This window comes from Narcine bancroftii, chromosome 5 (genome assembly GCF_036971445.1).
Source record: "Narcine bancroftii isolate sNarBan1 chromosome 5, sNarBan1.hap1, whole genome shotgun sequence".
In the NCBI taxonomy this organism is placed as follows: Eukaryota; Metazoa; Chordata; class Chondrichthyes; order Torpediniformes; family Narcinidae; genus Narcine; species Narcine bancroftii.
Genome location: NC_091473.1, coordinates 95,721,045 through 95,748,462, shown reverse-complemented (window position 1 = coordinate 95,748,462; position 27,418 = coordinate 95,721,045). Strand labels below are relative to the sequence as shown.

General features: G+C 40.2%; 2 protein-coding genes across 3 annotated transcripts in view; one reads left to right on the top strand and one right to left on the bottom strand.

Moving 5' to 3' along the window:
- Positions 1-1,011, bottom strand: part of srsf11 (serine and arginine rich splicing factor 11) — a 33,984-nt gene extending 32,973 nt beyond the window's left edge. Inside the window, exon 1 of the mRNA XM_069938439.1 lies at positions 658-1,011. Coding sequence (XP_069794540.1) covers positions 658-773 — 116 coding nt within the window. The 5' untranslated portion in view covers positions 774-1,011. The remainder of the gene's footprint in view (positions 1-657) is intronic.
- Positions 1,012-5,941: 4,930 nt separating this feature from the next.
- lrrc40 (leucine rich repeat containing 40) overlaps positions 5,942-27,418 on the top strand; it is an 85,699-nt gene continuing 64,222 nt past the window's right edge. The window contains exons 1-4 of one of the 2 annotated variants that reach the window (XM_069938437.1): positions 5,942-6,170; positions 10,053-10,234; positions 11,206-11,279; positions 18,033-18,162. In XM_069938437.1, the coding sequence (XP_069794538.1) occupies positions 6,023-6,170; positions 10,053-10,234; positions 11,206-11,279; positions 18,033-18,162 (534 nt within the window). In that variant the 5' untranslated portion in view covers positions 5,942-6,022. The remainder of the gene's footprint in view (positions 6,171-10,052; positions 10,235-11,205; positions 11,280-18,032; positions 18,163-27,418) is intronic. The other variant, XM_069938438.1, reaches the window with a different exon arrangement.

Sequence of the window (27,418 nt, the reverse complement as noted above, 5' to 3'; positions counted from 1 at the left end):
CATTTGAAAGATGAAGTACTCTCTTTAGCCTCACTAATTTGTTTCATCATCACACAAGTAGCGCTTCAATACAAGGCTATTTTATAAACTCACTTGGCTCATCTAATAAACGAACAATGATTATATTGGTACTACGACAGCCCATCTCCAGCACAAACACCGGGAATGATTAACGCCTCTTACTACGGCGTAGCTATTTTGTTTGCATCGGCGGCCATTTTACGACAGTGATAATAATGCAAGTTTAAACTTTCGAATGACTTTTCAAAAATGTTTCTTGCTTGGTAAGTGGAGCCCAAAGTTTTATTGTGGTTTCGGTGCCTGCACAAGGACCCGATGCCCCTGAAGATCCAGGCGGGTGGAGGGAAACGTGGCCTTGGTGAAATGGTGCGCGAAGGCGCGGTGGGCAAGGCCCGGAAGACAAAGGTGAAAGCTGCCGGAGGCTCAGTGAGACCCGTGAGAGGAAGGGAACCTGATATCGCCGTACGACACTGGCCGACGCACACCCACAGAGAGGTAGAGACGTACACTGGGTGAACACAACTGCCCAGGGAAAGTTGAACGAGTGAGCGGATGGTGGGGAGCCGCCGGACGGCGCAGCCCAAGCCCAGGCCCAGGCCCCGGCCCCGGCCCCGCCTGGAGTTTGGAACTACTCACTCTGAAGGGAAGAGCCGCAACTCGTCGATTTTGCCCAAATACCCGAACAGAGTTTTCATCTGCTCCGAGGAGGCGCTCGGCGAAACATTGGTCACTTGAATCACGTCCGTGGCCATCGTTTTAAATGGGATAAGCGTTTTTTATGTCAAAGAGAAGAAATTTTAGTTCCCCGATCCGACTTTCCACGACGTTTTCATGAACCTAAGACATTAAAATACATAAGAAAAGAAAATGGGAGAGTAATATGACAAATTGACGGTAGTTTATCGGTAGTGAATACTCTCGGCTCTTCGCCCGTAAACCCTCAGTAACAACGACAACAGGCAGCCTCCGCAGTATCCCATAATGCCTGCGCGCTCCTTCCCATCAGCCCCTCCTTCAGCAGGTGTGGGCGCGAAGCCGGCTCCACAGGGGGGAGCTGGGCGGAGCGGAGCGGGGCGGGTGGAGGGGGGAGATGGACGGGGAGGGGGGCATTCCTCCTAGATTCTTTTCCTATGGCTTGATCAGATTCATGTAATTTCGTTCTGTGCTTTAAGATATTGTTATTGATTTTAATAAAGAGGTCTGGAAGGCTGGCGGCAAAACTCTGCATGTCAAACTGCATGAGTTTTTCAAGCTCTGCTGGGACCAAGGAAAACTGCCTCAGGACCTTCGTGATGCCATCATCATCACCCTGTACAAAAACAAAGTCGAGAAATCAGACTGCTCAAACTACAGGGGAATCACGCTGCTCTCCATTGCAGGCAAAATCTTCGCTAGGATTCTTCTTAATAGACTAATACCTAGTGTCGCTGAAAATGTCCTCCCAGCATCACAGTGCGGCTTTCGCGCAAACAGAAGAACTACTGATCTCGCCTCAAACCGTGCATCTTGGCGCCTCACAGTTCGGCGGGCAGCAACCTCCTTTGAAGAAGACCGCAGAGCCCACCTCACTGACAAAAGACAAAGGAGGAAAAACCCAACACCCAACCCCAACCAACCAATTTTCCCTTGCAACCGCTGCAACCGTGTCTGCCTGTCCCGCATCGGACTTGTGAGCCACAAACGAGCCTGCAGCTGACGTGGACATTACCCCTCCATAAATCTTCGTCCGCGAAGCCAAGCCAAAGAATACAAGCAAAAAAAGGTACAATTCAATATGATATGCACAGTTACACAAACTATATAACATTCCCTATAACACTAACATTGTAAATCATCCATAACTCATATTCTAAATATATATCTTTTTTAGAAAAAAATTAATAATGCAAAAGGAAAATAGTAAAGGAGGAAAACTCTTAAACCCTTTACCTAACCACACTGCAGATGCTATATATGATTAGTATTAAAAGAAAAAGGTTACAAAAATTTATATAATTTACATAAAAATTAATGTGGAAAAGATACATGTCAAACAATTTAATTGCATTAGAGTAAAATTATAAATTAAGATAAATGACCCCCAGAACTTCTGGAATCTTATATCAGAATTATTAATTGAATAACAAATCTTTTCCACATTCAAACAAGACATGATGTAATGCAACCACTGATCATCAGTAGGTAGGCAGCATCCTTCCATTTAAGTAAAATTACACGCCTTGCCAAAAGAGAGGCAAAAGAAACAGCATGACTCTGAATCAAAGACAAAGAATCATTCCCTCCCAATGTACCAAAGACAGCCACCAAAGGATTTTGTATTAAATCTATGTTAAATTTTTTTTGATAAAATATGGAAAATCTTTCTCCAGTATTTTTCTAGGCTAGAACAAGTCCAGAACTTAAGACACTTCTCCACTCTTACACCTGTCACACCGGGGACTCAGATCAGAATCAAAGCGAGACAACTTAGCCTTACACAAATGCACTCTATGTACCACTCTGAAATATAATAGACAATGGTCTATAACAATGGTCTATAACAATAGTTCTATAACAAAGAACTATTAACCAAGAACTGTGTCCCACTCCACATCCAATATAGTCAAATTTAAATCCTGTTCCCAAGCATTTTTGATTTTAACTAATGAAGCCTGCTTTAAAAGTAACAATTTTGTGGATGAGTTTTTTTTAGCTTATGCCTTCGCATAAAGGTTTAATATCTTTTATCTGTGCTTTTTTTGTAAAGAGGCACTCAAATATAATTTCCATGGACATGCTCTAGAATTGACGGAGAGAGCCTTTACGTTTGGGATTATAAAGGAATGCATTGAAAGTTGCAGTTGTTTTTCTAATGCGACACATTTAATATTTTAAAACAAAATGACTGATTATTGCATTGTTAGTATTATTGATTGAGTTATCTATCTTCATTGACGGGATGGTGCTGAAGAGGATTAGCACCTTAAAGTTCTTGGGAGCCACAGATTGGATTGAGGACCTCTCATGGAGCCAGCACCCTGAAATAACTTAAGAGGATCCACTGCCACCAATGCCTCTACTTTCTAAGAAGTCTAAGAAGATTCTCTTTTTAAACTTTTACTGGTGCACTGTGGAATGTATTCTGACTGGTTGCATCACAGCCTGGATTGGAAACTCAAGTGTCCAGGAATACGGAAGGTTGCAGAAAGTGACAAACCTAGCCAAGTCCATCATGGGCACCAACTTCCTTTCCATTGAAAACAAGACAACCAATATCACAAAGGACCTCCATCGCCCTAGTTACAATCTCATCTCAATGATATGTTCAGAAGGAAGGTGAAGAAATATTACGTCCAGCATCCCTAGATCCAAGAGTTTTTATCCAACAGCCAATAGGCTTGAGAACTTCCCCATACTATCCTAATCATAAACCACTCTGGGACCACAAATAGATCTGTCTGCACTACTGAAATTTCACCTTTTTTTGCACTAATTGTAACAGAATATTTATTATTTATCCTTTAATATTTCTTATCTAATTTTAATTCTTGGCATTTTTGAGTAATTTAATATAGTTAATGTGTCATACATACCTGTTTGGTTGCAGCAAGTATGAATTCTGGTAAATCTGTACATTGTACTTACGTCTATAACAATGAATTTTCATCATCATCACCATTCTTCAACCAGAGGAACAGAACAAAAAGTGAAATTATCCCTTCAAAAATCAAACTGCTGGAAGAAATCAGTAGGTTAGGCAGCATCTGTGGAGGCAGACGGATATTTTTGGGTTAACACTTACATGATTTTAGTAAGGTTGAATAGCAATAGAAACTACAAAGGGTGAGCAGTGAGAGAAGGAGTAACAGTAATTAAAGTGGAATACTTCTTCAAAATGAAGAGACTTTGCAATTGAGCAGTAAAATGGAGATACAAAAGAGTACAGATATTTTAATCTGGATCCAAAATATCAACCATTGTTTGACATGCACAAATGCTGTCTGATCAGCTGAGTTCCTCAGTAATTTGTTTTTTTTTGCTCCTGATTACAGAATCTGCAGTCTCTTGTATCTCCATTATTCCTGCTTTAATACTAAATGACAGAATGAATGCATCCAACAGTGTAAATAATCCAAAATTTCACAAACTACCCCCTGCCTTGTCCGATTTCTTTTATTCCAACTGTGAAATAGTCTGAGGTTCCACATTGGTTTCATCAATCTCTGCAGAAGTCACAGAATGGATGTGGAATTAAGTCACCCCTGATCCTGAGGGATTACCAAATTAAAAGATGCTTCAATATTACTTTATGGCATGAAAAACAAATGTGCACATGAACAAACATAACATTGCCTCTTGGATATTTGTGCAACTAATGACCATCTTGAATTAGGGAGTCTTTTCATCACCCTTTTTATTCACACCACCAATTAGAAATTGGATCAGTCACATTGAAATTGTTTGAAACTGACTATATTGTAATGTTAATTTCACCTTTTCTTTGGCTTGGCTTCGCGGACGAAGATTTATGGAGGGGGTAAAAGTCCATGTCAGCTGCAGGCTCGTTTGTGGCTGACAAGTCCGATGTGGGACAGGCAGACACGGTTGCAGCGGCTGCAGGGGAAAATTGGTTGGTTGGGGTTGGGTGTTGGGTTTTTCCTCCTTTGCCTTTTGTCAGTGAGGTGGGCTCTGCGGTCTTCTTCAAAGGAGGTTGCTGCCCGCCAAACTGTGAGGCGCCAAGATGCACGGTTTGAGGCAATATCAGCCCACTGGCGGTGGTCAATGTGGCAGGCACCAAGAGATTACTTTAGGCAGTCCTTGTACCTTTTCTTTGGTGCACCTCTGTCACGGTGGCCAGTGGAGAGCTCGCCATATAACACGATCTTGGGAAGGCAATGGTCCTCCATTCTGGAGACGTGACCCACCCAGCGCAGCTGGATCTTCAGCAGCGTGGACTCGATGCTGTCGACCTCTGCCATCTCAAGTACTTCGACGTTAGGGATGAAAGCGCTCCAATGGATACATTGCAATATATTCAGTTTCAGACCTACTCTTGCATTAAAAGCTTGTATATGCCTGAGAGTGTCTGATCTTGGAAGCGAAGCAGGCTCAGTACTTGGAGGGGAGACTGCCTTGGACTACTAGGTGCTGTGGGTTTCAGTGCAGGGCACTGGACAAAGTGGTGACTTGCTGTCTGCCTTATGGGAGACAAAAAGTTCAAGAATTTTGTGCATGTTACCTTCTAATGAAATCTTTACCTTGAACTAAGCATTTCTGTCATCTCCAAGGCAGAAGTCAGGAGTGTGACTTGCCTGGATATGTACAGCACTCCAAAGAAGCTTGGTGTTAATCAGAATAAAACAGCTTGCCTTAAACATTCATTACCTTCACCACTAACACACAGTGGCTGCAGTTGTATATCACTTACAAATTGCACTGCAATTAGTCCAGGCTCCTCTGACACCATCTCCTAAACCAGCAACATGTTGCACGAAGGACAGAGGAGCAGGTGCCATGCAACACCCACAGGTTCCTCTCCCGATTTGGAAATGTATTGCCACTCCTTCGTTGTTGCAGGATTTAAATCCTGAATTTCCCTGCCACATAACTCTGTTGGTTATCTTCACCAAAGAGCTATTCAAGAAGGTGGCTCACCACCCCGTTTTAAAGGCGTGAAAGGATGGCCAATAAATCCAACTACCTCCCAGGTTCCATAAAATGGGTAAACTGAAATGTAAAAATCCTTGAAACTCATTGCAGATCGAGTGAAAAAATACATCGTTTTCGCATAGAAACTCTTCTTAGGGAGAGGGGAGTTAAATTTTTGTTTTTGTCCTTTCAAACACGCGACCGAAAGATCCGCCCGAGGCTCTGCAGCCCCCGCCCCGAGGAACCGGGGGCGCCTGCACAGGGATCGGCACGAGACAACGGCTCGCGGCGGTTGGGGCCCGGGCAGCAACGCCTCGGTGCGCATGCGCGAGCGGCCTGTCTGCGCAGTGCCGGGCGCCGTTCTCCAGGAGGAATGTCTGGGAGGGGAGGAAGAAGCAGGTTCGCAAATTCCGGAGCAGGTTTTCAACCTTTGGCGAAAGAGTTACCCGTGCCTGCTGGCTTGATTAAGGCAGCAAGGAAAAGTGGGCAGCTGAACCTGTCCAACAGGGACTTGAGTGAGGGTAAGTGAGGGTGCAGCGATCGAGGGAATTGGATCCGAAGTGACTGGAAATGCATGTTGTGGCAGAATTTACTTGCAAGATCCTGCTTCTGCAAAAACTACAAAATACTTCCTTTTGCTTCTATGGTGTTTTCGTAAATGTGAGTAATGTGCAGTTCCAATACACACAAGTCCTGGAGAAAGCAGGACCCGCAGCATCCATTGGAAGGCACAGGGTAGAGACATAATATCAACGTTTCGGGCCTGAGCCCTCTGTCAAGATATGAGCAATAAGCAGGTCTGAATAAAAAGGTTGGGGGGGGGGGGGGAAGAGGAGGAGGAGGAGGGAAGAAGGAGCAGAACACAGGCCAACAGCTAAGAGGCCACAGATGGACATGTATAGGAGGGCAGGAGAGAAAAGCTGAGAATTGATTGTGTGTGTTGTGGGGGCGGGTGGTTAACTCTATGAATAAAGAACTGGAAGAAAGGAGACAGAGGAATGGGGAAAGAGAGATGGGGAACTAAAGGAAACCAGAATGTCCTCTGGTTGGAATGTGCCCAGATGGTATACAAGGTGTTGTTCCTCCAATTTTTGGCTAGTCTCAATAGATCAGTGAATGAGACCATGGACAATCGTGTTGATATTGGAATCCAGCGAACCGAAAGAGATCGATGGCTTGTAGTGAACTTACAAAAACTGTAGAGGACAAGCGTAAAGTTACTTTAAACTTCCTGGGAGATTGCCTTGCTGATGTTTGGCTTTTTGTAATGCCTGAGCTCTGCACTCCTGTGTTAATGGGGTTGGATATTCAATCTCAGATTGAAAGTGTAGTGTTAAATTTTGATGGGCCACTACCTACACTTACCATCCCCCGCTCAAGTTACTGCAGTCTGTCCACGTTAAAGATCAAAGCTCCCTCCCTTTTTGTGATTTATCCCGAGTGTCAGCCCATCGCTACTAAGAGCCATTCTTACAGCAAGGAGGATCATGAGTTCATCAAAGCTGAGACCCAGAGATTGCTTAAAGAGGGAGTGATTGAACCCAATAAGAGTCCGTGGAGAGTTCAGGTGGTAGTTGTGAAAAATCACACTATTGACTATAGCCAGTAATCAACCATTACACTAACCTGGATGCCTACCTCCTGCCACGCATTAAGGAAATTATTAATCAGTTAGCACAATACAAAGTCTACTCCACTATCGACCTCAAAACAGCTTACCACCAAATCACCAATTTTTAAAAAAAGGGAACGACCCTATACGGCCTATGAGGCTGATGGGGGGGGGGGTTATACCAGTTTTAAAGGGTACCTTTTGGAGTCACTAATGGTGTTTCAGAGGGAAATGGATAAGATTGTTAGAATGTATGAGTTACAGGGTACATTTCCCTTTCTGGATAATGTCACTATCTGTGGGAAAACACAGACTGAGCACGACAACAACTTAAAACATTTTTTAGCAACAGCTAAAGAACTTAACCTTACATTTAACGAGGGTAAATGTGTTTTCAACGCGACAGAGTGGCCCATTCTGGGCTACATTGTCTGCAAGGGCGAAATCTGCCCCGACCCGGAAAGAATGGCTCCCCTTAAGAAATTACCACCCCCAGACTCAGCAAAAGCCCTTAAAAGGTATATGGGATTCTTTTCCTACTACTGCAAATGGGTACATGACTACGCCATGAAAGCACGCCCTCTGTTTGACACTAAATCTTTTCCTCTCTCTGCTATGGCCTTGAAAGCTTTCAAGAGAATTAAAGCTGATATTGCCAAAGCTGCACTTGTCCATTGACAAGGATGTTCTGTTACAAGTGGAAACTGATGCCTCAGATTGTGCTTTGGTAGGAACCCTTAATCAAGAGGGCAGACTGGTGGCATTTTTCTCCCACATGTTACACGGACCTGAACTAAAACATCCTGCCATCGAAAAAGAAGCCCAGGCTATCATTGAAGCTGTTTGCTACTGGAGACACTTTCTAGCCGGCAGAAAATTTACTTTGGTCAAAAATCTGTAGCTTACATGTTCAGTACTAAACACAAAAGTAAAATCAAAAATGATAAGGTGGCAGGCTAGCGACTAGAACTCTCAACTTACAATTATGAGATCCAGTACAGAATCATAAGTTTGAAACAAATGGCACTGGTATGAGACAGAAGTTGACTGTGGTTGATTGCAACTTTGCCTTTGGCCAATCACTTTAAAAAAAAAAAAACCTTAATATTAGCTTTAATTTTCAGCCTTGTGTATGGTTAGTGCTTGAAATATGCTACCAGGATATTTGCTGTGTTCCAAAGAGAGCTGGATAAATATCTGAGTGTAAAGAATTTGCAGGACTATGGGGAGAAGGCAAGAAAATGGAACTGAGATCAAAGGTTAATTTGTATTCATGCTTCTAATTGTATTTTGTATCTGAAATTTGATGTTAGGACTTTCATAGATTTGTGATCTGCAAGCCTTTAGAATCAAAATTGATGCTCAACGTGAATAATCAAGACAATATGGATTGCTGGTCCCTGAACATTGTGACATGCATGTCGGTCCTTGGAGTGACCACACCAATATACCTTCTAAGAGATGTTCCAGTTAGAGTCTTCTCTGCATCACACAAGATTGTTAAGTAGATAGTTAAACTAGGAAGTAGTCAGATTTAAGGAGTATATTTCGGAGCTTTGGTTCTGGATACTTCAGAATGGAACTGCCAGTGGTAAGTCAAGGACCCTTAAGACCAAAAATGGAGAAATGCACTTCCTTGAGAGTTGCGTGGATGTTTGCAGGATTTTGAACAAGTGAATGATAATTTTAATATCAAGATATTTGGGGACCCAAAAGAATATGGGTCAGCAAGCAGTCGATTGATGTGTGAGCAGGACTTGAGAGTTATGATGGATGGAGCAGAGTTTTAGGATGGTTTTGCATTTGTAAGATGGTGCAAAGAAATGTGAACAAAAATCATGTGTCCTAACAGGAAATGGGGACGGAAGGAGGGTTCCAATTGGTCAGACACTAAAGAATTTGGTTGCAAAATGCAGTAAAACACGAATGAATTGCAATCTGATGGTTTAGAAATCTGCAAGGTTCAGTCGTTTAGTACAATGTGCACTGCATTCCGCACTGTCTTAAATCTCACTGTGACTCCCGCTTCATTGGAAAAGATGTTATACTTTATAAAATATAAAACAAAGTAAAATAAATGTGGGCTATCAATAAGAATCATATCCAGTAGTCTTGCAACTCTGTCAGACTGGTTCCAGTAAAGTCTGAGGAAGCTGGATGACCGTTTTACTGTTGCCCCTTTTCCACTGGCACCCAGTCCCAGGAATTAACTGGGAATTTACTGGGACAGGGTCCAGTGGAAAAGGAACATTGTTTGAATGCTGCCTAACTCATATCCCCAGTGTTTGTTTATGCTGATTAAAAACCAGTGGAAAAGGGACAACAGAAGGTCACCTGTTTCCAGTTGAAGGTAGAAGACTCCGATCCCAGGAGTGTGTGCAGTGGAAAAGCAATTAGTGTCCTGGTTAAGGGTGGCCCAGTGGAAACAGCACAGCCAATTAACTGGGATACAAGTGGAAAATGGGCTTGTAGCTTCCCCCTCTGCATGTGCTTTATTGTTAGGTACTTGGGCTTTCTGGTTTGAATTTGATGTTCACATGCTTATTCTGTATGGGCTTTTTGCATAAGCTTTTCAGTGTTTGTCGCCATCAGATACAAGAGCCGATTTATAAACAGTATGTAGACCCTGCAACCACTAGTAGATTTGTCATTAGAAATTAAAATTGCAACTTTCTCTCTTCTGCAAAAATACTGTTTCCAGATGTAAATAGCATCTAAATTCTGTTTTTATTTTTTAACTTGAATGATGTCAGTTGTATTATTGCTAACCAAACTCTTTATTTTCATGCAGTACCCCAAAGTGTATGGCAGATAAATGTGGACCCACCAGAGGATTGCCATTTGAATGTTTCGTTTAATGCAAGTGATCAGTGGTGGGATCAGACAGATTTGAATAAACTGATCTTGGCTTCCAACAAACTAGAGTCCTTATCAGAGGATATTCAGCTGCTACCCGCCCTTACAGTACTTGATGTAAATATGTACTGGTAATTTTATTTTGAAAACTAGTATAATTGACATTGAAATGTGGTTGAGAATAATATTGTATGATTATAAAACCATTATTTAAATTGGAAGTTAACATTTCTGCATATTTTCTGTCTTTAGGATGTACTTTTTTCTGAATTTTAATTTTTTATTTGATTTGTCATTAGACATAGATAAATATTTGCTTATTATTCCCATTTCTAGTCTGATAAAATGTATGCGTAAATGAAAAAGAAAGGAAACAGTAATTCCATCAGTCTGCTTGAAGACTGTAATATCAATCAAGAAAGGTGCTCAATCAGACAAAATCGTGGGTCAGCTTTGAATACATGTGTTTTAATATAACAAAAATATTGCATTAATTGTCTTTTATTTTGTAATGTAAAATCATTGATAACTTGTTTTATTTTTAAATGTTAATTGTACAAGAAATCCCATTGATGTAGGTAATTTTCTGAGGACCAGATGTAGTTTTCAATTTAAAATCTAAATTGATCTGGGATAAGAAAATAATTAATTAGCACTCAGTCACAAGGTAATTAAGTACATGTGAATGAAATATTTGACCATTGCTTCTATTTAAGTGTCTATTATTTTAGTGTAATTACTGCAGCACCAATTAATAATTCTGTAGTATAGCTATCCCAGAAAAAAAATCTCACTAAAATTCTGTGCTTTGCGGTTTGGAGCTACAGTATTTAAAAATTGGCTTCAGATTTTGTTAATTTTGAAATGAGCTATCCTCTAAACTAATTCCATTAATCAGTATATATTGCTGCTTAACACTTCATTCCAATTGTACTATTGGTTAATCAGTGTTGAAGGAAAAATGTATTCCCAAAATATGTTAAAAAGCAGGGTCCTTTAATTGAAATTATAATGCAACACCTGCATTCACTAGATATGGATATTTATCTGGAGGTCAAGATATTAATCTTTTAAAATTTTGGTTCCAGGTTCATGACAATCAGCTGACATCCCTTCCTTGTGCGATTGGGCAGTTGCTGAATCTCCAGAAGCTCAATGTCAGGTATGACCTAAGTTAAATTCACTTTTCTATGCAGATATATTTAATATATTACAGAATAGCAAAGTCAAATTTCGTGTCCTCTGATTTGTACAAGTACAACCTGACAAAACAACATTCTCTAGTCCTCAGTGCAAAACATGCAGACAAAGAACCAGACATGTCACGCATAAAGGCAAACAAGTATTTATTTATACAAATTAATAAATATTTTCATGAATATGAGAGTCTCCGGTGGTTAGTGTGAGCAGTTCCTTTAGTCATTCAGTATTCATGCTGCCTGTAGGAAGAAGCTGTTTCTCAGCCTAGTCGTGCTGGCTCTGATGCTCTTGTATCTCTTCCCTGAAGGGAGGAGTGAAAGATGCTGTGTTCAGGGTGGAAGGGGTCCTCAGTGATTTAGCCTGCCCTCTTCAGACAATGATCCCAGTAGATCACTTCAATTTGGGTGTGGGGGGAGGGATGCCAGAGTCTGTGATGAGGTGAGATAAAATCTGTAGGAGTGAAGAGATCTCTCACACACAATGTCCTGTTCAGTTCTGGTAGCTGGCAAAACTACGGAGGCTGATGGGGTGCTCTTTCTGTGACTCCTTTGTCCACTCCCCTCCCCACCAATTATCCCCTTGGAACCTATCCTTGTCACTGCAGAAGATCTTCTACTTGTACCCACACCTCCTCCCTCACCACCATTTGGGGCCCCAAACAGTCCTTCGAAGTGAAGCAACGTTTCACTTGTGAATCTGCAGGGGTCATGTACTGTATCTGGTGTTCCCGTTGTGGTCTCCTCTACATCAGAGAGACTGGACGCAGACTGGGAAATCACTTTGTTGAGCACCTCGGCTCTGTCTGCGCAAATAGTATGGATCTCTCAGTGGCCACCCATTTCAATTCCTTGTTCCATTCCCTTGCTGACATGTCTGTCCATGGTCTTGTGCCCTGCCAGACTAAGACCACCCATAAATTTGAGGAACAACACCTGACTGGGCACCCTCCAACCAGATGGCATTAATATTGACTTCTCTGGCTTTCGTTTAAACCCCATCCCCCAGCCCAGTTCTTCCCACGTTGCCACTCCATTCCCTGTCTCCTTTTGCATAGACATGATAAATTCTTACCTCATCCCTTATCCAATTAATACCTTTTACTGGTCTGGATTCCTCCCCCATTGTTTAAATTCTGAGACTTCCTGCTCTGACTTATTCTGCTTATTCCTTGAAGAAAGGCTCAGGCCCGAAATATCGGCAATATATACTGAAAAGACTGGCTAAGTTCCTCCAGCATTTTGGTGTGTTTCTACTGCAATCACAGCATCTGCAGTCTTTCATGTTTCACCCCATGATTGTATAAATACATGGCTGAAATTCTAGTTGAAGTTAATTGCGGATTTTTTGCAGATTTTACTTTGGTTGAACAAGCTTTATCAAGCTGCATGTATTAGTTAATTTGAAAGGGACATCTTTTATATCCACAAAACTGCTCATGTTTAGTCATTTGGTAAAATGATTGAGAATATTTACCAGGTAAGAATGTTCTCGAGTTTTGATATGGAGATCTCCAATTTATATAGTGACTAATTCAAATAGCCAAGCTTGGGAAATTCTAATTGTTCAAGTTAATTATCATTCGACTGTACACTTACAACTGGACCAAAGCATTTTTCCAGTCCATGCTGCATGCAGATACAAACACAGTACATTTCTCACATAGCACTTAATAATCACATACATATATAAAATAATGAATAAATAAGAAACCCAAGGTTACAGGATATCACTCATCATTCTCTCTAATCAGAGCAATATCCTGATGAACGTACTCTTGAGAGCTTCCAAATCCTTCCTACAGTATCGTGACACAAACAAAACCCCAAATGCCTAATCAAGTTTTTTAAATGCAACTGCAACACTACTTCCCAACTTTAATGCCTGACTGATAAGACAAGTATGCTGTACATCCTATTTACCACCCTATCTACTTCTGTTGCTACTTTCCAATAGCAATGCACTTCATTCCAAGAATCCCTCTGAATATCAGTGCCTCTAAGGGTCCTACCGTTTACTGTATTCTTTCCTCTTGCATTGGACCTCCCAAAATGCATCACCTCATTCTGTCTAATCTACATCTGTATCCTTTGACAACTTGGGTTATCCATAACTCCACCAATTTTCATGTCATCTGCTAACTTGCTAATCAAACAAACTACATTTTCATCCAAATGACAACTGAGGTCGCAGCACTGATCATCATGGCATACCACTGGTCACAGACCTCCAGACAGAAACACTCCTCCGCCCTCTCTCCAATTTACCATTCACTGTGATCATGTATGATTTAATCTGTCCCAGTTTACATGCGTAAAATTGTAAAATGTTTTACTGAAGTCCATACAGACCAATCTGCATTACCCTACCTTCATTATCTTTGTCATTTCCTCAAAAAAATCTTCCAGTGTATGAGTCAGTACCTCCCCAGATAAAGTCGTGCCAACTTTGCATGTTTTTACAAATGTGAATAAATCCTGCCCCAGTGAATCTTCTCCAATAATTTTGTGGTTTGTCCCTATTGCCCTTAAACAAAAGAACAATGTTGACTTTTCTCAAGTATTCTGACACTTTGGCTAAAGATGATACAAAGATCTCTATCAAGTCCTCACTGAACTTGTCTTTTACTTACATCACTATCCTCTGATAGACCTTATCAGATCATGGGGATCTCCACAGTAATGCATTTCAAGGCTCCAAACCACACAACTTTAATGTCAAAGTGGCCTAGAATATCAATGTACCCCTCCTAATCTCACCATCATCTATGTCCTTCTCTGTCCTACCGACGTGAACCACTATTTAAGAACTTCATCCACTTCCTCTGTCACTATGCATAAATCTCCTTTGCCTATCCTTTCTTTAGTTACCCTTTTACTGATCATTTATGCATAAAATGTCTTAGGATGATCTGTAATTGTTCTTGCTAAAGACATTTTCATGGCATCTTTTATCCCTTTTTAATATCTTGTTTAAGTTCTTTCCTGCTTCCTTTATATTCCTCTGATTTCAGCGTACTAAACCTTTCATGTGCATCCTTTTCTTTTTGACTAAGCAAATATCTCTTGTCATTCAAGGTACCCAAACATTACTATCCTTTGACCCTCACAAGAACATGCTGCTCTTGAACTCTAATCAATTAGCTTTTAAAAGACTGTTGTTTGGGGGGGTGGTGGGGAGGCTAATGAAAATTGGAGGTCAATATTAATGCCGTTTGGTTGGAGACTGCTGAGATGGAATATAAGATTTTGTTCCACCAATTTGTGGGTGGCTTTGATTTGGTATTCAATGCATGAAAAGCCATGGACAGACATGTTGGTGTGGCAATGATGTTTAAAAGTGAAATAGTTGGTCAGTGAGAGGGACAGAGCTACTGTACTCAACAAAATGGTCTCCCAGTCTGCGACTAGTCTCCCCAAAATAGTGAAAGCTGTATCAACAGCACCGGATGTAGTAGATGACTCCTATATATTCACAAGTGAAGTAATGCTTCACTTGAAAGAACTATTTGCAGCACCAAATATTAGTGAGGGAGGAGGTGCAAGTGTAGCTCTTCTTTGCAATCACAGGGCTATGTACTGTGATAGAGTATATAGATAGGTTTTTGGGAGATAAATTGGGAAAGTTTTGTTAGAGAAGGTCACATACAAACACTTTAAAACAGATCTTATTTGAAATACTGGAGCTCTGCTAATGCTAGACATATTGGCTCTACAGCTTTTGCAAGAGCTTTGGAGAGTGCCCAAGAGACTTCACTAATGAATTGTTGTTTACAAAAGGCAACAGATGAAAGATCTTGTCGGAGCCAGCTTCTACCTGGAGTAGAGCTTGCTGTTCTAAGAGGGTCATGTGGTTTTGTAAGCAGAGAGAGACAACAGTCTTTCTCACGAAGAGAGAAAGAGAGAGAGTGAGATCATTCTACAGTGATACAGCTAGCAGAGGCAGCTGGGACTGGAGCAGGACAAGCTGGCAAACTTGTGGAAAGCCCCATTTGGAAGATGGCCTGGTCAAAATCCTTGTGGTTCATGCAATAGGAGAGGACTGGCTGTCTAATGTTTCACTTGGAATAAGAGAAACAAAAAGGAACTCAGTGGTGACCTGAAAGAAAGAGGTTATCATCTGGAGAACCCTGATGGGGCAGGTTTTGTCAGCAAGATACTGAAGTGGCTGATTAAAAATGAACCAGTAGTGGGTGTCCTGGAACAACATATCTCTCTCTGAAAACAGATAAGAACCTTACTGAGCAGTAACCATTTACCTTTCAAGCACCAAAGTCTGGTGAACTTTATAAATGTTAAATTCTGTGCATAGTATAAGAATTGCCTGCAACCAGTGAACTTGAAGGAATGAGAAGTAAGATTAGACTGTAAACCAAAGAACTTTTCTGAACTTACACACACATTACATACACATGCGCTTAGAATTAGAAGGGGGTTAAATTAGGTTAGTTAAGTTGAAGTGTGATTCTGTTTTCATGTTTAAAGATAATTAAAAGCAACCCTTGTTTAAGTAACCATTTGTCTTGGTGAATATCAATTGCAGCTGGGTTTTGAAAGCAGAGATGGGAAGGAGTGTCTAGCGATAGGATCCAATTGTAGGTGGGGAAAATTGCAAATGTTAATGTGTTGGATGAGGAGGCTGGTGGAGAGGTATGTGAGGACAAAGGGAACCCTGTTCTTGCTATGTCTATGAGGAGGGAAAATGGCTGGATATGTGGAAATAAAGGAGATGTCTGATTTTCCTGAATTCCTGCCAAAGGGGTCAGGCCTGAAACATTGATTACCTTTTACTTCCTATGAATGCTGCATGACCTGCTGAGTTTCTCTACCACTTTTTTGTATCTTCAGACTTTCTTGTTTAACTCCATATCAGACCATTCATGCTCAATCAACTGTTCCCAGACTATTTTCCCAAGTTCCTGCCATGTACTGTTGTCATTAGCCTTCCAAGGTAGTAGCTTCACCAAGAACCAGTATTACCCTTGTATGAAGTTTATGGTGAGACAGAGTAACCTATGGAACATCCATTGTAGTGTTTACTAAACAGATTAGACCAGAATAAAGTTAGTCAGGTACTCCCTGACTTACGACTGTAATTGGGACTGAAGGATTTGTCGTATCTTGAAACGGATGCAAGTTGGAATTTTGCCCGTGTGCATGGAGTACTGAAGTTTTAAAGCAAACTTTTTAATCAGATATATTTGACAAACTATAACAGGAATAACAGGATATGTAAGAGCCAAATTGTGCGTACTTACTTTGTTAGTTGGCGTCCCAAGTCCATAGGCTGGGCCCAGCAATCTTGACTCCTGTGTGCATGCATGAGTCTTCAGTTGGCATGCATATTGGAATTTGGTTGGCACATGAGAGTTAAGTGCATTGTCGGAAAGACCAATATTAATGGACAATAAATTCTGGTTTTATCAATGAAGTGCACATTTATCAATAATTTTTAAACATTTGATTCCAAAATAAGCAGTGATTAAAATTGAGATAGGTTAGCGTACTTTAAACAAATAGCCATGAGGATTAAAACAGGAAGACCAGAGTAAGGGTCTTGGCAGATGATGGCATAGTAACATATGATGTGGTGAATGAAATTGAGAATGTACGTGGACAATGCTTGAGGGGCAAAGAAAGGTCAGAGTGTGGAAGTATTTAAAATCAAAAGTGAGACTCTAATTGGAATTGGGATATTGCTTCACCAGGAGTGAAGGCCAATGAACATTAGTGACAGTTGTGCAGGACAGTGTAAGTTAGAAGCACTGGGAAAAGGGCTCTATATGATCTAAAACTTAAAGAGCATTGCAAACGTGAGGCTTACTGTAAAATTATTGGAACAGTTCGGCCAAGAGATAGTAAAGGCACATTTATGCTTGATTGAAACTTGTAGTCAGATGATCTTTGAGTTGACAAAACCAATGGTGTGGAAGTATACTTCATTTTTGGATTAGGTTAGGAAATTGAGGGGTGGGAGGGGTTGCAGGGAAACAGGAGAGGGTGATTAGAACCCCAAAATAAGTGTGAATTTGGAAGCAAGACAACTTTTGACACATTGAGACACTAATAAAAGAATAATTTGTACCATTCACATGCCAATTTTTAGGGATCATTAGCTCTTGAAACAATTTTCATGTTCACAACATATTGTCAGGCTACTTAAAGATCAATAAAACTCCAATAATTTATTTGGTGATCCTGATGGTTCAACATCTGGTATGATTAACTTATGTTTCCCATGATCCTTTTAAAATTACTGATACTTTGTTCCCATGATCCTTTTAATCCCACTTGGTACCTGCTCCCACTGTTCCTTTTTATTAGAAAATGTACTACTATGTAACTTTTTTTAAAAAAAAAAAAGAGAATTAACTGTGTTGGTAAAGAATCTGGAAAATCTATTGGTTTGATGTCAAAAATTCTTAAGAGCCAAATTCTTAGAGTTTTACTATATTTGTGGATGTGTGCTGCAGAATATTGATTGATAAAATGTGTATAAAATAATATGTTGGCATTGAAGCACAAATGTATGCAATCGATCTTATTAAAGTTTAATTTTGCATACTTTTCTGTAATTTCTTTATTATTTCAAGACGATGGTAAACATGGGAATCATTTATGTTAAACAAATGCCACAAAAAAAAATGTATATATGTAGCACACGTTTCTCTAGGAAAATGTAAAAGCATGTGTTTTATTTGGTGTCTTCCAACTCTTAGCCACAATAAACTAAAGGAATTGCCAGATAAACTTTGGAATTTGAGGACCTTGAAAAATCTGCAGCTACAACATAATGAATTGGAACAGATTCCAGATGGTATTGGTCACCTTGTTAATTTGGAAGATCTGGTATGTTGCAATTATAAAAGTTGCTTTGAATGTCTCAAATTACTATGTGTTTCATTTTGCCTTTATTTATTACATTTCATTTTGCTTCTTATTACAACAGGAGTAGGACAAATCAATTCAATTAATTACAACCCATTCAGTCCACTTTCTATCATCAATGAAGATGTTATCTACTACATTAAAGCACAATACTTTCTGACAAGTCAAGTTTATTGTCATCTAATTGTACAAGTATAATCTGACAAGACAGTATTTTCCAGTCATCAGTACAAAACATGCAGAGGCACAACCTGACCTAACACACATACAGTCAAACAATACATATGCCGTATAAGTATTTCATCAATACAAATAATTAAATAAATAAATAGATTTTGTTTTGTACATATGAAAGTCTTGGATGGTTAGTGTGGGCAGTTCCTTTGGTTGTTCAGCCTTCTCACTACCCATGGGAAGAAGATGTTTTTCAGCTTGGTGGTGTTGGCTTTGATACTCGTGTCTCTCTTCCCCAACGGGAGGACTGAAAGATGTGTGCAGGGTAGAAGTGGTCCTCATTGTTTATGGGCGCCCTCTTCAGACAACGATCCTGGGAGGTCACATTGATGGGGAAGAGGGAGACTCCAGTGATCATCTCTGCCACTCTTATGGTTTTGTGGATTGACCTCCAATCCATTTCTCTGTAGCAACTATGCTGCTCTATGATGCAGTCAGCCAGGAGTCCTACAGAAGATTGGCATAATGGTGGCCAGTAGCCTTGCCTGCTTCACTCTTCTCAGGAAGTGAAGTTGCTACTGCACCTTCCTGACAATTGAGGAGATATTGAGTGTCAATGATAGGTCATTTGTAAAGTGAAAGTCAAGAAACAGTGCTCTCCACTCTCTCTACTACAGATTTATTGATGTGTAGTAGAGGGTGGTCATTCCTGGTCCTCCTGAAGTCCACAATCATCTCCTTAGTCTTGACCACTTTGTTACCCTTGCACCATTTCAAGAGATTTTCCATCTCTAGTGTGATTTCTTGTGCTGCTGATGAGGCCAACTACTGTTGTTAAAATATTTTTTTCCATAAGAATACATAGAAAAACTCCAATATTATATATATATATATATATATATATATATATATATAAAAAACATTTTCTTTACAAAAAAACAAACAAAACAAACCCTCTCTTCCCCCCCACCCACCTTCACAATATAAATCTACACACTGTCAGGGATCACATTTATGTTGATCATCAAAAATTCTACATGGGGAAGTCACTTGCATTTATACTATACCAGCTTTTATTATTGTATTTTTAATTAAAATTGGGCCCCTATATTAACCAAATGTGGCTGCCATATCTTAATAAATATGTCCTATTTGTTCGTTAATTGGTATGTAATTTTTTTTCCATAGTTATGCAACTATTTATCTCAGCAGCCCGTCATGCTATATGGAGAGGAGAGTCATATTTCCAAGTAATTTTCATACATTTCTTAGTCACTGTCAAGGTTATTTTTAACAAATAAAATTTTGAATTTAGTTAATTTATTACTTATTTCAATAAAGTTGCCCAAAAGATAAAGCTCCAAGTCATCCGTGAAGGCCACCCCTGATATTCTTATTAATATTTCACTAATTGTCTGTCAGGTTGGAGGCCGGTGACCAGTGGTGTGCCTCAAGGATCTGTATTGGGCCCATTGTTGTTTGTTATATACATTAATGATCTAGATGATGGGGTGGTAAATTGGATTAGTAAATATGCAGACGATACTAAGATAGGTGGAATAGTGGATAATGAAGGTTTTCAAGGATTGCAGAGGGATTTGGGCTGCTTAGAAAAGTGGGCTGAAAAATGGCAGATGGAATTTAATGCTGATAAGTGTGAGGTGCTTCATTTTGGTAAGAAGAATCAGAACAGGACATACGTGGTAAATGGGAGAGCATTGATGAATACAGAAGAGCAGAAAGATTTAGGAGTAACGGTACATCATTCCCTGAAGGTAGAAACTCACGTGAATAGGGTGGTGAAGAAGGCTTTTAGTATGCTGGCCTTTATCAATCATTGCATGGAATATAGGAGTTGGGAGGTGATGTTGAGACTGTATAAGACATTGTTGCGGCCTAATTTGGAGTTCTGTGTGCAGTTCTGGTCGCCTAATTATAGGAAGGATATAAACAGAGTGGAGAGAGTGCAGAGAAGGTTTACCAGAATGTTACCTGGGTTTAAGCATCTAGAGTATAGGGAGAGATTGGACAGATTAGGTCTTTATTCTTTGGAGCGTAGAAGGTTGAGAGGGGATTTGATAGAAGTATTTAAGATTATGAAAGGGATAGACAGAGTGGATGTGGATAGACTATTTCCGTTAAGAGGAGGAAAGATTAAAACAAGAGGACATGAGTTAAGAATTAAGGGGCAGAGGTTTAGAGGTAACATGAGGGGGAACTTCTTTACTCAGAGAGTGGTAGACGTGTGGAATGAGCTTCCGGGAGAAATAATGGTGGCGGAGTCAATTGTATTATTTAAGAAAAGGTTGGACAGGTATATGGATGAGAAGAAGATGGAGGGTTATGGGCATTGTGCAGGGAGGTGGGACTAGAGAGGGGTGTTTGGTTCGGTGCGGACTAGAAGGGCCTAATGGCCTGTTTCCGTGCTGTAAATTGTTATGTTAATATCCTGGCAGAAAGGTCTCATCTTCACACATGACCACATAGCATGTAAAAACATTCCTATTTCTGTCCCAGACCTAAAATACATGTCGGATATTTCGGATTTTGATTTATGCAACTTCTATGATGTGAGATATAATTGGTGTAAGAAATTATATCGCATTAATCTGATTCTTTATAATTGATCCAAATTTCAATCAAACCAACATCTTTCCACTATTGCAACACCTAGATCTGACTCCCATCTCTCTCTTGATCTCTGTAAACCTGGTTTTGCACTTTCATTATAAATCATAGTTATAAATTTAGATGTTGTCCCCAGCCAAATTGTTTGCCCATTTCACTAATTTCAAGTGGAGCCAAACTGCCCCCATCTTTCTCTTAGGAACAATCTTAGCTGGAGAAAATAAAAGAAAGTCCCATTCGCTACTCCATATTTATTTCTTAATCATTCATTTATTTGTTAATTGTTCAAAAGACATGAAACCCCTCCATTTAACAATCATAATTAGATCTTATTCTTTTATTATATTTTCAATATTTTGTTACCCAGGTTCATAGGCACCAATACATTTTTACATAGTGATACTCTTAATGATATATCTGCTTTATTTCTTGCCATATTCTAATCATATGTATTAATATAGGGTTATCATCATTTTGTTATTAACAACATTCCACTTGTAAATAAAGTCCTTCGCTGTCTGTTCTACTGAATTCAATCCCAATTGGATCCAAGAAGGGGGACTGTCTTCTTCAACAAAGAATGATAAAAATCTTGCTTGTGCTGATAAATAGTATTTCTTAAAATCTGGAAGTCTAAGTCCTCCCAATTTATAATTCCACGTTAGCTTTTCCAGTGAAATTCTTGCCACTTTGTTATTCCATAGGAATTGCCTTAAATAATTATTCAATAATTTAAAGACATGTGATTGAATAGACAATGATTGAAAAAGATACTGTAATCTTTGCATCTCCTTCATTTTAATGCAATTTACTCTTCCCACTAGAGTAATCGGCAGGTCATTCCATTTCTGTAAATCTTTTTCAAGAGGAATGCAATTAAACTTATACAAGTTCTGTAAATTATGTCATTATTCCTAAATATTTGATTCTATCTCTTCCATTTCAATCTACTACATTTTTGCTATCTTTCATAATCAAAATTTTTCAATGGTATTATCTCACTCTTGTCTCTATTTATTTTATAACCTGATGTACCTCTGTAGCAGCTACTACGGTAGAGCTACTAAAGTAATACAAACACATGCCAGAGTAGTCAACTCAAGACTGATTTATTCAGAGTTTACAAGCTTCTTTTATATTCCGCATGTCCTGAGCTCCACGGGACAAGGTGGAACGTCACTATGGGTTTGCTGCTGATCCACGGGACCGGCTGGTTTCAATTAAGCCTGTGAGTCTCCTGCGCTTTTCGGCAGGAGACTCAGCAGATCAACGTGCCATTCCTTGGCACTCAGTATCTTTTGTGTGCGGTCCATTAGGTGAGTACTGCACCAGCGACAGTTCATGATACTGCGCTGTGCGCCTGCTCAGCCCGCTACTCGGCCGCTACATCACTCCCCCAGAATTGTCGCCGGAAACTAAAACACCAGTTGCATGTGCCTTAGGTGGATGGCCACACCATCTGGGTTGGGGGCATTGAATGGGTGCCGTGGGATCCACATGGGCAGGCTTGAGTCTGTCTACACTAAACAGCTGTGAATACCCTCCAATGTCCAAAGTAAACACAACCCCATCCCTCTTAATCACGCGGAAAGGGCCCTCATATGGTTGTTGTAACGACGCACCTGGGACTTGTCTGCGTACAAAAACAAAATCAGTGACCAGGAGCTGTGTGGGCTCGTGTTGTTTAGGGGTTCCATGCCAGTTGGTTGAAACAGGTTTGCTGCATGTGATACCACATTGAAGCTGCCGAAGGACATCCAGGTCAGAGTTGTTTGCAAAATGAATGTCCCCTGGAACTGTAAGGACCGTACCATAAACCATCTCTGCAGATGAAGCAGACAAGTCTTCTATTGGGGCAATGTGATCTCCCAGTAGACCCAATTGGGACCGGTGAGTCGGGCTTAAGTGCAGACTTTAGTTGACAGTGGAAATGTTCCACAAGCCCGTTGGACTGTGGATATTATGCTGTGGTGTGGTGCAGGTGTGTGCCACAAAAGCACGCAAAGGCAGACCATAATGGATTGTGCTCCGCGGTCTGGAGGTACGTGTTTCGGGACACCAAATCTAGCGATCCAATTGATGATGAATACCCTAGCACATGTTTCAGTGTCACTGATGGCAACGGGATGGCCTCTGGCCAGTGTGTGAAATGGTCCACCACTGTTAGAATGTATCTCTTGTTTTGAGATATTGGCAATGGTCCGACCAGGTCCACACGCAAGTGTTCAAACCTCCTGCGTACCGCTGGAAATGACTGAAGAGGTGCCTTGTTGTGCTGCTGACTTTTGGCCGTCTGGCAGGAAGTACATGTACGTGCCCATTGAGCGATGTTTTTTTTTAGTCCATGCCATATGTACTTATTTGACATGAGCTTGATTGATGTTCTGATGGACAGATGAGTCAAGCTGTGTATATGGGGAACAAAAAGGCGACACCTCCATGATGTCGGAATCAATGGTCTAGGGTAGCACAAAGACACGTCACAAAGAAGGGTTGGGTCGCTCTGTTGTATGCCCAGGTTAGTAATGGCCGTACTGTATGCCTGAACATCGGGGTCTACGGCCTGTGAACTGGCCAATTCAGAAATATAGATTCCACCCTGAATATGATATACAGTCAGTCTGGACAGCATATCTGCAGGTGGCACCACAACAGGGTGACCCAACCTTTCTTTGTGACATGTCTTTGGGCTACCCTAAACCATTGATCAGAAGGCTGCGTGTTCGAATCACGTCGGGGTCACCAATTGTAGTGGCTACTATGGTAGAGCTACTAAAGTAATACAAACACACGCCAGAGTAGTCAACTCAAGACTGATTTATTCAGAGTTTACAAGCTTCTTTTTTATATACTGCATGTCCCGAGCTCCACGGGACAAGGTGGGATGTCACTATGGGTTTGCTGACAATCCACGGGACCGGCAGGTTTGAATTAAGCCTTATGAGTCTCCCGTGACTTTCAGTAGGAGACTCAACAGATCAACGTGCCGTTCCTCGGCACTCAGTATCTTTTTCTTGCAGTCTATTAGGTGAGTACCGCGCCAGCGACAGTTCGTGATACTACACTGTGCGCCCGCTCGGCCCGCTAACCGGCCGCTACACCTCTATTTTTTTCTAATGTTTGTAATTTTATCAAGAATTCAGCCAGGTCAGACGTTTAATTGCACATCAGTAGTATATAAGATAATTTTATGTTCTTCCTGTCCAACTTTGATGCCCTTAATATTTGGATCTCTCCTTAAAATCTCTGCCACTGGTTCAATAACTAGGATAAAAAGTGCCAGAGACAGAGGACACCCTGTCTACTCGATCTACTCAAGGCTTGTGGTTTATGATAAAGAGTTTATAAATGTTCTGCCAATACCAAATTTTTTCCAATGTTAAATAAAAAAGACAATTCTAATCAATCAAATGCTTTTTCGGCATCTGGGGAGATGAACATATTTGGATACAACTTTAATTTTGCCATATGTATTACACTAAATAGTCAACTTGAACTATGTGAAGAATGACTTCCTTTGACAAATCCCACCTGATCTGTATGTATTAATTTTGGCAGATATTGTTCCAGTCTATTAGCTAATGCCTTTGCCAATATTTTATAATCAGCATTAAGGAATGATATAGGTGAAGTTTTTAATGGGTCTCTACCTTTCTTCGATAGCACTATAATTGTAGCAGTTAAGCAAGGTTCCAGGAGGCTCTGGGTCTCCACTGCTTGGTCAAATACATCCATCATAAGAGGTATCAATAAATCTTTAAATTGTCTCAGGAGAAAATCTTTCCTCCCCTGGAGATTTGTAATCTTATAAAGTACCCAAAGCTTTCTCGATTTCTTCCCTTGTGAAAGAGCATCTAAATCAATTCATTCTCTATCTTCTGATTTTTGGAAGTTCAACATTTATTAAAAAATCATCCATCTCATTTTCATCACCTAATAATTCTGATTTATATAGTTTCATATAATGTCTAAAATATTATTTATTTCTTTTTGTTTATATGTTATAATATCTGCCTCTTTTTCTATTGCATTTATCATTCTAGATGACTCTTCTGCCTTTAACTGCCAAGATAAAACTTTGTGTCCATTCTCCTAATTCATAATTTTTTTTGCTTTTTAATATTTTTTCATATATACATTTGTAATGTGTTAGATTTCAATTTTTAAAAATTCTCTACCAGTCAATATTTTTCTTGTGACCTTGTTTTCTGATATTTTTCAAGTTTTATATTTTTCTCCAAACCATCCAAATCCGTAGCGTATTCTCTCAAAATATTTTTGTATAAGAAATAATTTGTCCTCTTAGATAAGCTTTAAGTGTATCCCATATTAAAAAGCTATTATCAGTAGAAGAAAGGTTAGTTTCACAGAATAGTTCTATCTGTCTCTTAATAAACTCACAAAAGTCCTTCCTTTTCAACAATGTGGGATTGAGACACCATCTATACACACTTCCTTGTTTATCCATTATTGCAATAGTTAAAATTAATGGTGAATGATCTGATAAAATTCTCGCCAAATATTCAGTTTTTAACCACCTTAACTGGGCAGACATTAAAAACAAATCAATCCTTGTATGTGAATCATGTACCTTTGAGTAGAATGAATAGTCTCTTCCTACGGGGTAAAGCTACCTCCATATATCAAATCAAATTTAAATCCTTCATAAATGATAGTGTTATTTTTCAGCTTTTCCCCTTGTTACTGTTCTAGCTGATTTATCCAGTATAGGAACATAGGAAGTAGGAACAGGAGTAGGCCAAAAATGGCCCATTGAGCTTGCTCCGTCATTCAATACGATCATGGCTGATCTAATTTATGACCTAACTCCACCTGCCTGCCTTCTCCCCATGTCCCCTAATTCCTCTATCATGTTAAAATTTATCTAATCGAATTTTAAATATGTTTAATGAGGCAGCCTCAACCACTTCCCTGGTTAGAGAATTCCAAACATTCACTACTCTCTGGGAAAAACTATTTTTCCTCATCTCTGTCCTAAATCTACTCCCCCGAATCTTGAGACTGTGTTCTCTCATTTTAGTTTCCCCGGCCAGCTCAAAAAAACCTTCCTACATCTATCCTATCCATAACCTTCATAATCCTATATGTTTCTATAAGACCTCCTCTCATTCTTCTAAACTCGAGCAAATACAATCCTAGATGATTTAATCTTTCATCATAAGTCAACCCCTTCAACCCAGGGATCAACCTAGTAAACCTCCTCTGGACCGTCTCCAAAGCCAGTATATCCTTCCTCAAATATGGAGACTAGAACTGGACACAGTACTCCAGGTGCAGTCTCACCAGTACCTTATACAGTTGCAACATTACCTCCCTACTCCTGAATTCAATTCCTCTAGTGATGAAGGCCAACATTCCATTTGCCTTCTTAATAACCTGCTGCACCTGAAACCTAACTTTTTGTGATTCATGCACAAGCACTCCCAAGTCCTTCTGCACAACAGCATGCTGTAGTTTTTCACCCTTTAAATAATATTCAGCTCTTTTATTTTTCTTGCCAAAGTGGATAACCTTACACTTGCTAACATTGTACTCCATCTGCCAGACCTTTGCCCACTCATCCAGCTTAACTATATCCCTCTGCAGACTCTCCACATCCTCATTATAATTTGCTCTTCCACTCAATTTGGTGTCATCCGCAAACTTGGCTACATCACATTTTGTCCCCTCCTCCAAGTCATCAATGTAAATGATGAACAGTTGTGGGCCTAACATTGACCCCTGCGGCACCCCATTTACCACTCTCTGCCATCCTGAAAAACTCCCATTTATCCCGACTCTCTGCCTCCTGTCAGACAACCAATTTTCAATCCAGGCCAATATACTTCCCCGGACTCCACTTTCCTGTAACTTACTGATAAGTCTCTTGTGCGGCACCTTATCAAACGCTTTCTGGAAATCCAAATATACAACATCAACCTGTTCCCCTCTATCCACCGCACCCAGTATATCCTCAAAAAATCCTAACAAGTTTGTCAAACAAGATCTTCCCTTTCTAAAACCATGCTGCGTCTGCCTGATTGAACCCTTACGTTCCAAAAGTTTCACTATTTCATCTTTAATGACGGCTTCCAGCATTTTTCCAACCACAGACGTCAAGCTAATTGGCCGATAATTTCCAGTCTTCTGCCTACATCCCTTCTTAAAAAGTGGCGTGACATTTGCTGTCTTCCAGTCTGCTGGGACCTGCCCAGAATCCAAGGAATTTTGGTATATGACCACCAATGCATCAACTATAACTTCTGCCATTTCCTTCAGAACCCTTGGATGCATATCAACAGGACCAGGTGATTTGTCTGGCTTTAGTCCCATTAGTTTTTCAGTATTGGATCCTGACAGAAATTGAAGTCTCCTCTGACCAGTATATTTTGTCTTCCCTCTGCTGTTTTCCAAA